The 14,020-nt window shown below is 41.5% G+C and overlaps 1 protein-coding gene across 3 annotated transcripts; it reads left to right on the top strand.

Moving 5' to 3' along the window:
- The first annotated feature begins 132 nt into the window (after positions 1-132).
- Positions 133-13,548, top strand: map9 (microtubule-associated protein 9). Of its 3 annotated transcripts, none has more exons than XM_085162300.1 (13): positions 133-970; positions 1,067-1,157; positions 1,655-2,176; positions 2,258-2,424; positions 2,532-2,625; positions 2,989-3,056; positions 3,542-3,603; positions 3,695-3,857; positions 4,212-4,298; positions 4,392-4,553; positions 4,641-4,786; positions 5,109-5,244; positions 11,457-12,082. In XM_085162300.1, the coding sequence occupies exons 1-13, from the start codon at positions 899-901 to the stop codon at positions 11,595-11,597; spliced, it is 1,911 nt and encodes a 636-aa protein (XP_085018426.1). In that variant the 5' UTR covers positions 133-898; the 3' UTR covers positions 11,598-12,082. The 3 variants fall into 3 exon arrangements, with proteins under 3 accessions (XP_085018426.1, XP_085018427.1, XP_085018428.1); XM_085162301.1 differs by lacking the exon at positions 11,457-12,082 and adding an exon at positions 12,122-13,548 and having other exon boundaries at positions 134-970; XM_085162302.1 differs by lacking the exons at positions 133-970; positions 1,067-1,157 and adding an exon at positions 1,164-1,508 and having other exon boundaries at positions 11,457-12,084.
- Positions 13,549-14,020: the final 472 nt, after the last annotated feature.

Here is a 14,020-nt window from a genome sequence, read left to right as displayed (position 1 = left end):
ACTTCTGACGTTACAGTATTTTTTCACATAAAATTCCTTCATTGTGTTTTTGCTATATAGCCCTCTGGTTGTGTGCAACCCCCCCCCCCCCCCCCCCCCCCCCCCCCCCCCCCCCTCCCTTACTGTAGTGTTCCAGTCACAAGTGACCAGTCAGTTTTAACAGCTCTTAAATTAACATAAGAAACATTTTTCACCACCAGATTCAGTTCAGTGGGTGGGTCAGTAGGTCGTTCAGTGGTCATTCACTTGGCCATTCAGTGAGCCATTCAGGGGGTCAGAGGCCAAAGGGGCGTGAGGGGTGGATTCCCATTCATTTCCTAAAAAACTCGAAATTCAACGAAAGAGGTGCTCATCACTTTTAGACGTTCAAGTGCATAGTGTGGAGGATGCCACAAGTCCTCGAGGAAATCGGATGTAAAACACAACAGTTATGAGTTTTTACATTTGTAAATCGGTCAGATTTGACCCGAACACGGCAGGAAGGTTTTAAATAGTCTATCTCTAATTAGCCTTCTTGCTACTTTTAGATAAACTTTGGACTATAAAACTATGAATCATGTCACTCAAGCACTGAACACAATAGTTTAGACTTTTTAATAATTAAATAAACAAACATATTCCTTCCGAAACAAGTCTTCTGAGCATGCGCAGTGCTAAAGCGGAACTGTCCGTCTGTTTCCCTGGGTTACCATCAACAACTTCGCTAGCCCACAGTATCTTCAGTATGCTAGCGTGGCTTTAGGGTCTCGTGTATCATTATACATCGGCAAAAAAATTGTATAGAATAGGTTATTAAGCTTGAAGAGCAGCACGGGAGGTTAATAACGTGTTTAGAGGCTAATTAGCTCGAGCGAATGAACCCCAGCTAGCATTTTAGGGAGCTGTTTGCAGCTTTAGGATGACCGAGCAGGAGTACGGGACTCTTGCTTATTCAAAAAGTCCGAAAACATCTAAAAGAACAACATTTCAGGTAAGGACCGTTTCTAAACAAAATAAGAAATGAGCGGCTCAGTTAAACCTGATTATTAAAGGAGAATCATGTTAACCTGAAATTATGTCGCTTTAGGATGAACTCCAGGCTGCTGTCTCTGCCAGGGCGAGCAAAGCCAAGACAGATCAGTACTCCTACTCTGACGACTTCGAAGAAGATGAAGATGGTATAAGGAAAAAGCGTTATTATATCTAAAAAGGACTCTAAGTGAATGGAGTAGTTCATTTGTTACAGAGGGATAGTAGCGAAGGTTAAAGAGAAGGCTTAAAAGATGGACGTAAGACCTGCTGTGATGCGTGGTTTAGAGACCGTTATACTGAAAAATACACAGGAAGTGGAGCTGGAGGTGGCAGAGCTGGAGATGTTGGGATTTTCAATGGGAGCGACTGAGATTGACAGCTTGGGTTAGGCTGTCAGGAGACTAAGCTAGAGAGAAGGTTGAGATGGTTTGAAGACATGCACAGGAGGGATAGTGAATACACTGGATAAAGGATGCTGCAGGTAGAGCTGCCTAGATGTAAGTGAAGGGTGACATGTAGAGGGTTGGTGTGACAGAAAGGGATGCTAGGGGTAGGGTGGGAGGGAAGAAGATAATTGATAAAAAAAAAAAAAAAAAAAACTACAACAAAGAGTGTGTTGACAGTTTATCTTTTTGTTTTTCAGATTTTTTAAACAGACTCCTTAAATTAAGAAAAAAGAAGACAGATTCTCTCAAAGCTGGGAAGACTAAAGCCAAAATCATTAACAACTTTGACCTCTCAGATGATGAAGACAAACACAGTAGGACAAAGAAAGTTTCATTCCTGAAAACACAAAGAATCAGCTCTCCCTCCAACGGCACCACCGCGTCAGAGTCACAAGAAAAAAACGAGCCCCTAGACTCACACACGGCTGCACGTGATAGTTCTAATGGGTCAGCATCTTCACAACGCTCCACAGATGACGCACAGTTTAAAAATGCTCGTGTGGATTCAGCTGATCCTCAGATCACAAGAGAAAGCTCAAGTAAATCTCTGTCATACCAAACATCAGACGATACTCTCCTGGACATGCCTTTACCGTTACCATCTGACAGCAGCGTGGTGGAAACTCCAGGGCCAGAGCAAAAGAGCGGCTCTGCTGCTGAAGAACGCTCACAGACTTCACAGTTATCAACATGTGACCTGAACCACACAGCTTCAGCAGGTCTGTTCAGTTTAATACACAATACTGCTATCAGGAATCAGTGCAGATTTTACATTTAGATTTACACCTGTCACTATTCAGATAGTGTTTCAGAGAGGGAGCCACCAAGACCCAAACCCCGGCAAAGGACCCTCGGATTGAGCTTTCACACTTCAGAGAAGCCTGCTGAAGACCTTCAGGATCTCAGCAGGCCTCAGACTTCTTCTATATCAATTCCTCTCTCAACTGATACATCTGGCACCATAGCTGTAAGGAGCTGCAGCCCAGCTGTGCTTTGTTAATCAGTGTTTTAAGTTGCAAACTAAAATGAAACTTTTCATAATCAGAGGATGTTTGTGATGTTGTTTCATCATAGTGGACAGAAGGAGACCACACAGTTTCACCCTCTTCAAATAAGAGTGCACGGTCTGCACTCCTCACAAAGTCCACTGTTGATTCTGGATCGAAAGGTAATGATCATAAAAAAAATCTTCAGAACCTTTTTTTCTTTTTATTCAGGACAACTACAGATAATATGGTGTGCCGTTAGCAAATCGTAAGGAAGACGAGAATAAAAATACTTTTATATTTATAGGTATTGGAGTTTGCATGCAATTATTGATTAGTTATGCACTGACTTGTGCAGCAAAATTTAACCCAAAAAATATTCATTAAAATCTGGACTTGTTTAAATTATTATTTTTTTTAAACCTACTGTGGGAGAAAAATCAATAAATCCTCATTATAATAATCATTAAAAAGTCAAAAGAAAATAACCAATATTTTTGCTACATGTCTAATTAATGTTCTTAATATTTGTTTTATTGTTTTAGATGGCTTTATTTCTGATGACAGCAAAGAGCAGGAGAGGAACTACTCCACATCATTTGAAGAATTTACTGTAAGACATATTCTGCACTGTGTAACGTCGCTGTGAAGTTTTTTTTTTAATGAATCACAGCTTATTCTGAGGAGAGCTCCAGCTTCAGTTTGTGTGGGTTTTCAGTCACTCGGCTGATGGTAGTCTTAAGCGTTTGAGTTGGGGCAACAGGACTGTTTTGTAGGTTTGTGAAGATGTTACACATGTCATCCAAGAAGCTTCTTATGTTCTAAAAACTGATGGAGAATTCTGTGTATTTAACCTATAGCGAGGTCGTCCTCTTGGAGGTGGTCCTGAGAGTTGTTGACCCACCTTGTAATCATTAAAGGTCACATGAGGGCCTGAAGGTATGAATCAAGGCATGCGTCATTACGCTGCATTCCAGACTGAACACATAGAAGAAGCCTTGTGGATGAGAGGTCAAACATCTTCACGAACCCAAATAAAGTCCGGTTTCTTCCATTTCAAGAGTCTAAGAGCTCAGTCTGTGCATTGTTGTCTTCCAGGGATGCTCAGGAGATCCCTCAGCTCATCTCTCTCATGTCTCTGAGGAATCTGTTGAAGCAAGGTTGGTAATCAAGCTGCAGTAGCAGAGCTCTATGTGTGAAGCAGACCTGATCACTTAGCTGGCCTTTCTGTTGTTGTTTTGTTTAAATTAGGACTTTGAGTTCTCACTCTAAGACCACTCCAAGATCTCAGAGTGCATGCTCCAGGAAAGTGGAGTCCAAGTATTTGGGATCTCTCAAAGTTCTGGACCGTAAAGTCTCTTTACAAGAGTCTCATCCACAAGAAGCAGATTCCCTCCGAGCTGCCATTTATCAGGTCGGTGTGGTACTGAGGGTGTTGTCTTTTCTAGTTTTTTTTACATTGTCAGCCATGCAGTGGAGGAAAGCACTGTGATGTACCCTTATATCTACAGTTAAAAGTCTGTGTAGAAAAGACAATGAAAACCTTACTCAGCACTGCTCCGAGGAACCATGCAGCTAAATATAGAGTAGCAGTAGTTTTATTAATCTAATTAAAAGAGTGTTTCGTAATCGTGTGAGTTGTTGGGAGAAAACAATGTACTGCACATTGAACATTTAGATTTGAATGAATGTGTGTATGTGTTAAGAGGGCCTCAGAGTATCAAAAGCACATTCTCAGTCCAGTAAAATCTACCCTCACTTTTACAAGGAATGGCTCAAAAAGAAGAAGGAAAAGTCGAGGCAGAACATGCAACTGAAGAAGAAAGAGGCTATGTTGAAAGAAAAAAAGGAAAAGGTGAGTCATCTGTGTTTTAGACAAACTAAAGAGCACCTTACAAGCTTTAAAGATTACATGGATGCTCTTCAATTTTTTTCAAAAAACAAACAGGAAGAGGAGGCAAAAAAAGAAGATGCTGTTTCGTTCTATGAGGCTTGGAAGAAAAAGAAGGCAGAAAGCCTCAAATCTAAGGCAAGAGAGAAGGAAGCTGTGATTAGAAAAGAACAAAAAGCAGCTGAGGAGAAAGAAGAAAAAAGGCAGACTGCTCAACAGGTAAAAGCATACACCACTCTGACACCTATAATGAGATTGCTTGTGTGTATCCGTGAGGTTAATTTGGTATTTTAATAACAATTAAAGGTGTTTGAGAAATGGAAACGTGAGCATGATCATCTGCTAAAAGAGAATCACCGAAAACAAAAGGAGGCTGAAAATGAATTGAAGCTTAAAAACAAAGAACAGGAGGAGGCGAGAAAAAGGGACAGCAGGTCTGCCTTTTCTAACTGGTGAGTGGAAATCATTCATTATTAATTTGTCCCATTTATTTAAAGGTGCTGAAAAGAGATGCACTGAGAATTCATTTCTTGCAGAATGGTCTGAACAACAGATCCCAAAGATGACTGAGCTTTGCTTTTAGTGGTGGTAATACGTAGATTTAAATGTGCATATATGTTTAATAGAACTTGTAACAGCTGTGGTGCCGGGTTGAAAAATATCACCCACCAGATGGCAGTCAAAGCTCAGATCTTCATCCACTGTTTATTTCTAAAAACCTCACAGAAAAGTCGTGTATACAGTTTTTTAATCCTCTTTTTAAACATGATTAAGGTGTGAAAAGAAGAAAGAAGTTATCGATGACAAATTCACGTCAGAGCGCAAAGAAATCAAAAATAAAGCGGAGGAGGAGAAATACATGAAGGAAGAAAGAGATAAAATGGCTTTAGAGATGTATGAAAACTGGCTGGTAAGTAGAATTATTATTATTATTATTATTATTTTTTTTTTTTTTCGCCTGTCCCATTTGGTTCTTTAGCCGTCAGAATTGTTGTCTGAAGACCAACAAGGATACCCAATGGATTTATTTTGCCAAATGGATCATCATGGCATTGCCGTATTGGTCCATTTGATCGACCTTTGTTTTTATTATTTATTTTATTTTCAGTTGTTACAGACGGGACAGACATGAGTGAGGGATAGGAAAGGGAGAAAGAAAGAGGAAGGAAAAGAAAAACAGAAGGGGAGAGGGACAGTGAGAAAGGGGGGAAGAAAAAATATCTCCGGGATCACCTGTTGAGAGAAAAAGAATAGAAAACAAGCAAAAAACAAAACAAAACAATGCAACATACTATACACAACACCATCGCATTAATCTAGCTAAGTGTAAACAGCAGTAAATACTAAATATTGAATGTTGTTGTGCAGCACGCAGGACAGACAGCGCACAATGTGCTTTGAAGTAGCAGCCAAGAAAGGTGTGATTTAAGTCTACGAATAGTGAACACCCATGTGCACACCTGTGTGGATCGGCGCGCTTGTATTCAAATGGTTTCCCCATGTAATGGTCTGCTAGAGGATGTAGAGAGCCATAGCCCCGTCCCCCAGGGCATGAAGCAGGCATGGAGGAGATCCAGGCCCCAGACATCCAGAGGCCCCAGAGTGCAAGAGCCCAAGGAGGACCACCGGAGGGGCATCCGTGCCACCTTCATGGGAAGGGCTGAGGATCCCCAGATGAGGGGTCACCCAGTAGCCACCGGGCAGAAGCTAGAGGGGGCTGCACCGGCGTGCCCGCCGGCTCTGCCGCCAGCCAGCTGTGCCAGAGTGAACCGAGCCGCAGGCACAGAGGCCGGAGGCCCGAGGGCCCCCCGCGCCCCGGAAGAGGCCTGACCGAGCAGCAGGCGCCAGGCCCCGCCAAGTAGTCACCGGGAGTGAGCTGGTACATACCTGAGCGCCCAGCCCCGGACACCAAGAACCACCAACGCACCGACCCCTGAGGGCATCAGTCACCGGCAGGGAGTGTGGTGAGGGGAGATAGGCCTCCACACTTTGGAGGGCCTTGGAGTTCCCAGAGAGGTGAAGTCTAAGACCCGACCTGACATATAGACACAGACAAACAGGCACACACAGACACAGACATGCATTCCCACCCTCATGCACACATATACAAACACTCAGCACTCACCCAACGCAGGAATAAACGTAAATGGACATGTACACACAATCACACTCCCCAAACATACTCTATACCCCGGGTCCAGGTATCCTCACCCCCAGAGATGGAAACGGCACCCAGACCCAAGAGATGTTACCCTTCCCTCCGGGGTGGAGGCAAGCAGACCGCCCCAGGCTCCGCAGCAGCAGGGAGGCCAATCGGACAGCCAGCATCTCTTCCCAGCCCCCCCGCCCCGATGGCTAGCAGAGAACAGGGGTGTGTTAAGACCCCATACCTCCCTCCTCCCGCTCAAGTGTAGTGTTGCTGCGTGTTGCTCTAAAGTGTATTTAAAACAAGGGAGAGCATGGTGCTGCTGCCAGAGAGCAGCAGGTGTTAGCACGGCCCCTCCCGAGAACCCTCAATGTCTACATGGATTTAAAATTGAGAGGTGGGCACCGGCGCCAGAGGCAGGTTTGAATACACAGACCGTCTACTGGACGCCGTTAACGTGCCCACCCTCAAGGCCCTATATATATATATATGTGTGTGTTATGAGAGTGTAAGTAATGTGGATGTCTAAGTTGTGAGATAAAATTGAGGCACAGGTGGCCAGAAGAGGACAGAGGGGGGGGGAATGTCTCCCCTGCACCCTGGTGACACACCCGCACCCCAAAGCCCTACCTGTGTGGGTGGGTGTGGTGGAGCGTGAAGAGGGAGGCAGCCGGGGATGGGGAGGAAAAGAAGGGAGGGGAGGGTGTCCCTCCCTAGGGCCAGCTCCCCCGCTGACCCCAATATGCACCCCCGTCCTCTGGTATCCACCAAGGCAAGGGAGCCCAGGCCCATCCAGACCGGGGCCTACGGCAGCAACACCGCCAAGCCCCACAGGACCCGGGGCAGCCCACTCCACCCCACCGCAGAGGAAACTGTACCCACCCCAACATTCAATCATCTCCCAAACTACACAAGACACAGACACCCAGGTTAAGTTTATTCTCCACCTCTCCTATGTCTCTCCCCCACCTGCAGAGTGGACTCCTGCAAAGATGGAACAACCTCCCTGCCAGTTCAAGAGCCCCCCGGTTAGGCCGATGCACAAGAGGCCCCCTGCGCCAGGGCTGAGCCCCCGTGCACCCACCCGCCCACAACCTCGGCGACACACCGACGAGGACCGAAGCCCCAAGGCCCAGCCAGAGCCCCAGCACGGAGGCGAAGCACCCCCGAACCCCAAACCCCCACGCCCGCCCCGGATCCACTCAGGGGCAGCCAGGCCACCAGGCCAGTAACCTACGTCCGCCAGCACAGACCATCCTCCAGCCCCGCTGCACGCGGCCATGAGGAGAACAACCTCTGAGAGCGACCAGAGCCACTAACCAGGTTATGAACACAACCCCCGGGTTAAGCCCTCCAGGGATAACGTCTCTAGGGGTCCTCCAGGTGCCCTAAGCCCATCCCAACCTCCACATCAACCACAATAGCCAAGGCGGGACCAAACCACGACCCCCCACCCCCGCTAGGTGATGGAGCCGATCAAAGGAGCCCAGAGGGATTGATCTAATGTGGTGGCAGAGGCTATATCGAGACTAATGTGATCTATTAGATAGTTTCTGTATTGGCTAGAATTAAGATTATTTTTATTTTTCCAGTTCATGAGGACCGTTTTCTTGGCGATGCATAGGGCAATAAAAACCATGTGGACTGTATTAATTTCTGTAGTGACATCATCCAAATTTCCCAACAAGCATACTAAAGGGGAGGTTGGAATTTTACATTTCAGACACTTTGATAAGTCCTCACATATCTCGTGCCAAAACTTCTGCACTGGTGGACAGAACCAAAGAGCGTGGATGTAACTGTCTGGTGTATTGCCTTGACAGTGTGAGCAGTTGTTGGCGGATGTAAAGCCCATCTTAAACATTCGATGACCTGTATAGTGCACTCTATGCAGTATTTTGTATTGTATTAATTGCAGATTGGGATTTTTAATAAATTTAAAGGTTTTTAAGCAAATCTGAGACCAGACGTTTTGGTCTAAGCTGACTGATAAATCTGCTTCCCACTTTGCAATAGGAAGGGATATTGATTCATCTATTTTAGAAAGTGTTCTGTATATTTTAGATAATAGTTTGGGGGATTTAAGAGTAAGAAATTGAACCACACTTGGTGGTGTTTGTAATTCAACTTGACTGAGGTTAAATTTCTTTTTTACTATGGATTTAATTTGTTGATATTCTAAAAATCTTTTCTTGTTGATCCCATATTGTGTAACTAGTCTGTCAAATGGAATAAATTCTGTTCCCTCTAATATATGTTCTAAGTATTTAATTCCTTTACAACTCCATTCTGGGAAATTAATCATATTTTTGTTTTGTAATATGTCAGGGTTATTCCAGATAGGTGTACGTTTGCATGGGATTAATGAAGACTCCGTTATTTTTAGAAACTCCCACCATGCTGACAGAGAAAAGCTGATGTTGATGCTTTTAAAGCATTCATGTCTTTTGATGTTTGAGCTAATAAATGGTAGGTCTGAAATCTCTAGATCATTGCATAGTGCCTGTTCAACATCTAGCCAGGGCTCATCTAAGAGGGTACATTTTAACCATTCTGAGATGAACTGAAGCCTGTTGGCTAAGAAGTATTGGTGAAAATTAGGCAGATCTAGTCCTCCTCTATCCTTGGTTCTTTGTAGCGTTTTTAAGCTGATGCGCGGGGGTTTATCTTTCCAAAGGAATTTAGAAATATGTGAATCCAGAGATCTGAACCAATCTTGTGATGGTTTGTTAGGGATCATTAAAAATAAGTAATTTATTTTTGGCAAGATCATCATTTTTATAGTGGCGACCCTTCCCATGAGTGATATGGGTAGAGATTTCCATCTAGTCAGATCGCCTTCTACTTTCTTTAGAAGTGGGATGTGGTTTAATTTAATTAAGTCTGAAAGCTTAGGAGAAACAATAATACCTAAATATTTAATATTTCCAAATTGTAGTGGGGCAGAAGATGAATTGTGGAAGGAGCAGTTAATGGGAAGAACTGTAGATTTTGGCCAGTTAATTGAATAGTCTGAAACTCTTGAAAACCAGTTTATTAGAGTAATTACCTCAGAGAGGTTGATTTGTGAGTTTTGCAGAAAAAGCAACACATCATCTGCATAGAGACTGATTTTATGTTCTACGTTATTACATTTTATGCCCTTAATTGTTGTAGCCTGTCTAAGTGCTGCTGCTAGAGGTTCGATAAAAATTGCAAAAAGTGAAGGGGAGAGTGGGCATCCCTGTCTGGTGCCCCTCAGGAGACAAAAGCTGGAGGATGTCTGGTCATTTGTTCTGATACGAGCTGTTGGGGAATTGTATAATATTCTTATCCAATTTATGAAAGAGTTTCCAAAACCAAATTTGTGTAAAGTTGCAAATAAAAATTTCCAGTTAACTCTGTCAAATGCTTTTTCTGCATCTAGAGATAATATTATGGTTTCAATGTTTTTATTGTATGAGTAGTCTATTAAATTAAGAAATCTACGAGTATTTGTTGAGGAGTGCCGACCTTTTATGAAACCAGTTTGGTCAGGATGAATTAAGAGGGGGGTTATTTTCTCTAATCTCTTTGAGAGAGCTTTGCAGATTATTTTAAGGTCTACATTTATAAGGGATATTGGACGATAACTTGAGGGAAATAAAGGGTCTTTTCCTGGTTTTAGCAGGAGACTAATGTTAGCAGAATTCATATTTGGTGGTAGTCTGCCATTTTTCTTGATTTCCTGCAACATTCCATGGAATACTGGTGCCAAAATTGTCCAGAATTCTTTGTAGAATTCTGCAGGAAAGCCGTCTGGACCTGGAGCTTTATTAATGGGCATACTTATCAGGGCTTCCTGGAGTTCACCTGGCGTCAGTGGCGAATCCAGTGCCATTGCTTGACTGTCTAGTAATTTTGGAAGAGTTACGTTGTCAAGAAACAAATCAATTTCATTTTTAGACGGGTTTATTTGTGGTGAATATAAAGTTTCATAGAAATCCCTAAAAATCTTGTTTATTCTTCCAGGGTCATATATTGTGTTCCCTGATAAATCTTTAGTGGCACATATAGTTGTTTTTTCTTTATTTATTTTTAACTGGTTTGCTAGAAATCGACCTGGTTTGTTACTGTGTTCAAAATTCTGCAAGCGAAGTCTTTGTACAAGGAATTGTGTTTTTCTATTAATAATTTCATTTAATTCTAGTTTTGTTTTGCATATTTTGTTCATTATTTCTTGATCTTGGTGGAACGCGTAGGCTTCTTCTAAGGATTTGATGGTTTTTTCTAATTCCTGAATATTTTTGTTTTCTTCTTTCTTTTTGTGTGATGAGAAAGAAATTATTTTACCTCTCATCACAGCTTTTCCTGCTTCCCATAGAACAGAAGCAGATGTTCCGGGAGTGTCATTAAAGTCTAAATATGAAGTCCATTCCTTTTTAAAATATTTAATAAAGTCTTCATCTTTAAGTAGTGATGTGTTAAATCTCCAGTTTTTACTTGGCGTAGTATTATTCTTAAGTAGAATTATTAATGATTATTATCAGTATCTGAGGTGCTGCTCGCCGCATGCTTTTTTGTTCATGAGATAGATGGTCTCTCGCTTAGCAGTCGCGACCAGGCTCCAGTGTGAACTCTTCTTTTGTGACTACTTAGATGGCACTGACTGAGATTTCACTGCTCAGGAGGGGAAAATCTGAACATTCAACCAACTGTTTCAGCATATCTTTAATGAAAATTTAGTGAATTTCTTCTGATTTAATGCTTTTACCTCATTCTGTTTCTGAGAATTTTTTCTGAAAGTTTTTAAAATAAAAAAAGTGTGATAGCTTAATAAGATCAGAACCTTGCGTTATATAGATTGTAGATTAAATCAGCATCTAAATATATTTTTTGTTTGTGTAACTTTTTGGCCAAATGAGCCTGCATTTTACACATAAAGCTCAAATTAAATATGTACAGTACTGTGCAAAACTGTTGATCCATCCCTCATTTGTTTATATTTTGCTTCCAAGGAGCCAGACTTGGTGTTGAGTGATAGTTCTCCAGGCTTTCTGAAGGTCTGCTGGACATTTTTGAACTCATTTTTAGAGGATTTCTTTGTTTTTTCTTGTGGATCACCATGCAGTAATAAAAGTATTCGTATGAAATATTGACTTTCAAGCTTGTTGGTATTGCACCAGGTATGGCTCAAGACTTTTGCCCAGTATTGTATATCCAGCCTTACTCCCTCTTTGATTAATCATTTCCTGACCTCTGAGTTTTATGTTGTGTTGCCTTGGATGTGCGTGACTCGTAGCGCAGTAACTCTCTCCATTTCTTAGAGCTTTCACAGCAAGACCACAGTTATGAAATTGTACACGTGTCTTGAGATCATAATGGCGTGATCTTTGACTCAGAGCTTTGTTTTGTCTGCCTGAAGTCCATCTTCCCCCTCGATGTTCAGACTAATTTATAGAGACGAGATCACATCATCCCTGTCACTACCCGTTACATATATAATTGATTTGAACTTTTATTAAGTTAAATATGAGGTTCACACCACTGTCCCACTTCTTAATTTCTGGTTGTATAAGGCGTTGTTATCAGGTGTACAAATCTAGTATTTTTGAATATACTATAGGTGTGAGCAGTCCTTGTCCTTGTGGCTAGTGTCACAGATTTTCTTGTTGTTCTTTAGGCAAGAAAAGATCTAGAGCAGAAGAGACGCAGAGAAGAGAGACGGATACAAGAGATACTCGGAGACAGCCCACCTCCACCATGGAGCCCCCCAAATAAAACCATACCGTTTCGAAGATGACGAATAAAATGTAACATAACACCCGTGTAATGTCTGTTGGTGCTATGTTACATGTTTTTGTAATGTAAGTTTTGTAGTGTATGTTGTCCTCTGACAGCTACTTTCATATGATTTTGTATTAGACAGCAGATCTAGTGTGTGTTTATATTTTTATATGTTTTCTAACTCAGATGTTTGCAAAATTGGAAACAATTGTGGGACAGAAGGATTTTGTGATATGTCAAGGAAAAAGTCATGTATTTAATTTTTAAAATTGTATTTGATTATTTTTATAAATATGTTTATGCTTTAGCATGTAATAATAATAATAATGATGATAATAATAATGAATGTATTTAAAGGCCCTTTACAGGCACTCGAGGACATGTTACACCCAATTAAATGTCATATTATGATTGAAATTACAGTTGGAAAAACAACTTAGAATTAAAATTTTCAATAAAACAATAGACAATTAGAGCTTAACATGAGAATGTGCAGTAAAGCAGTTAACATTGTTGTTGTTTTTTTAATGTTTATTTTTGTCTTCGGGTTAAGAAGAACTCACAAACCTGCAAATGATTATTTTTTTTGTATTGTAAGGGCATTTCAGTAATTACATAATAATTTCTCACCCACAGTTATGTTTATAAGTATTTGGAGGAAGACAGGTTTTTGTATTTTGCCTCTGTACACCACCACAGTAGATTTTGAGGTGCAGACTTCCGGTTTTCTGGGGGTTTAACTAAATATTTAATAATTGTTTTACACAGTGTTACGGATTCAAATATTGGGGATGGATACAGGAGGAAAACCCAAATAACCACACTGGTCCGGCCGGGTCAAGTCAAACGATGATTTAATGAACACACGCGTGGGAGATGGACACCATACAGCAGACAGCATCAGATCTCAAAATGGTGGAGCCTTGATCAAACTCTTATAGCCTCTAGTGGCCCCCACCTAATCATAAAAGCCTAAACATTCACATTCTTTCTCTCACACAGCGCCTAAGCTACGACCTTGGCTCCCTGTTTATCTGCTCCTGATGAGATGGGGCAGTATGCTCTGTTCTCTTCTAATCAGACAAATAAGGCGATGACTTTCTGTGAACAATATTTTCTTATAACTCAGCAGTATAATGCATCACAAAACAATATCATTCATTCACAATAAATCAGCAGTCTAATGTAATGCAAATCAGTTTATCAAATGTAATAGTTATCACCTTCTTCTAATTCAGGAGAATAATGCAAACTAAAACTACATAATAATTCACAATCTTTAGTTAGGGTCTAACATGGCATAAAATAATATCATAATCCAACAACAGGCTCCTATTTTCACAGCTCAAATGGAATTAGAGAATTAACTGACATGTAGGAGGCCCAAAATGCAGAGTCATCGCCCAAATGTGCCCAGAGATCACGGTGACTGTTGTGGAGGTCAATGGGTCCCGTTAATTCTCATTCATGATACCATTATCTAAAAAGCTGATATGAGGATAGTAAGACAGGATTAATTGTTAGAGATCTGGTAAAGCTTTAACTAGCAGCAGTTGGTCATAGGCTGTATTGATATGCTCACCTTGGAGATTTAAATACAGCATCTCAGAAATGCTTCAAGCTTCATTCATTTATTTGACAGAATTCTAAACATGGTTTAAAAAACAACTTTAAATTGGTTGCTTTCCTGGCATGGAGTTGGCTTTTAACTGTAGTTTTCAACAGGGTTGAGGTTAGGGCTTTGATATTCCAGCAGTTCTTCTTCATGACAGGCTTGATTCTTAGTGGTCTCTGA

The sequence above is a fragment of the Neolamprologus multifasciatus genome, chromosome 6 (genome assembly GCF_963576455.1).
Source record: "Neolamprologus multifasciatus chromosome 6, fNeoMul1.2, whole genome shotgun sequence".
NCBI lineage: Eukaryota > Metazoa > Chordata > Actinopteri > Cichliformes > Cichlidae > Neolamprologus > Neolamprologus multifasciatus.
Note: the sequence above shows the minus strand (reverse complement) of the source record. Positions and strands in the feature narration are given on the sequence as shown.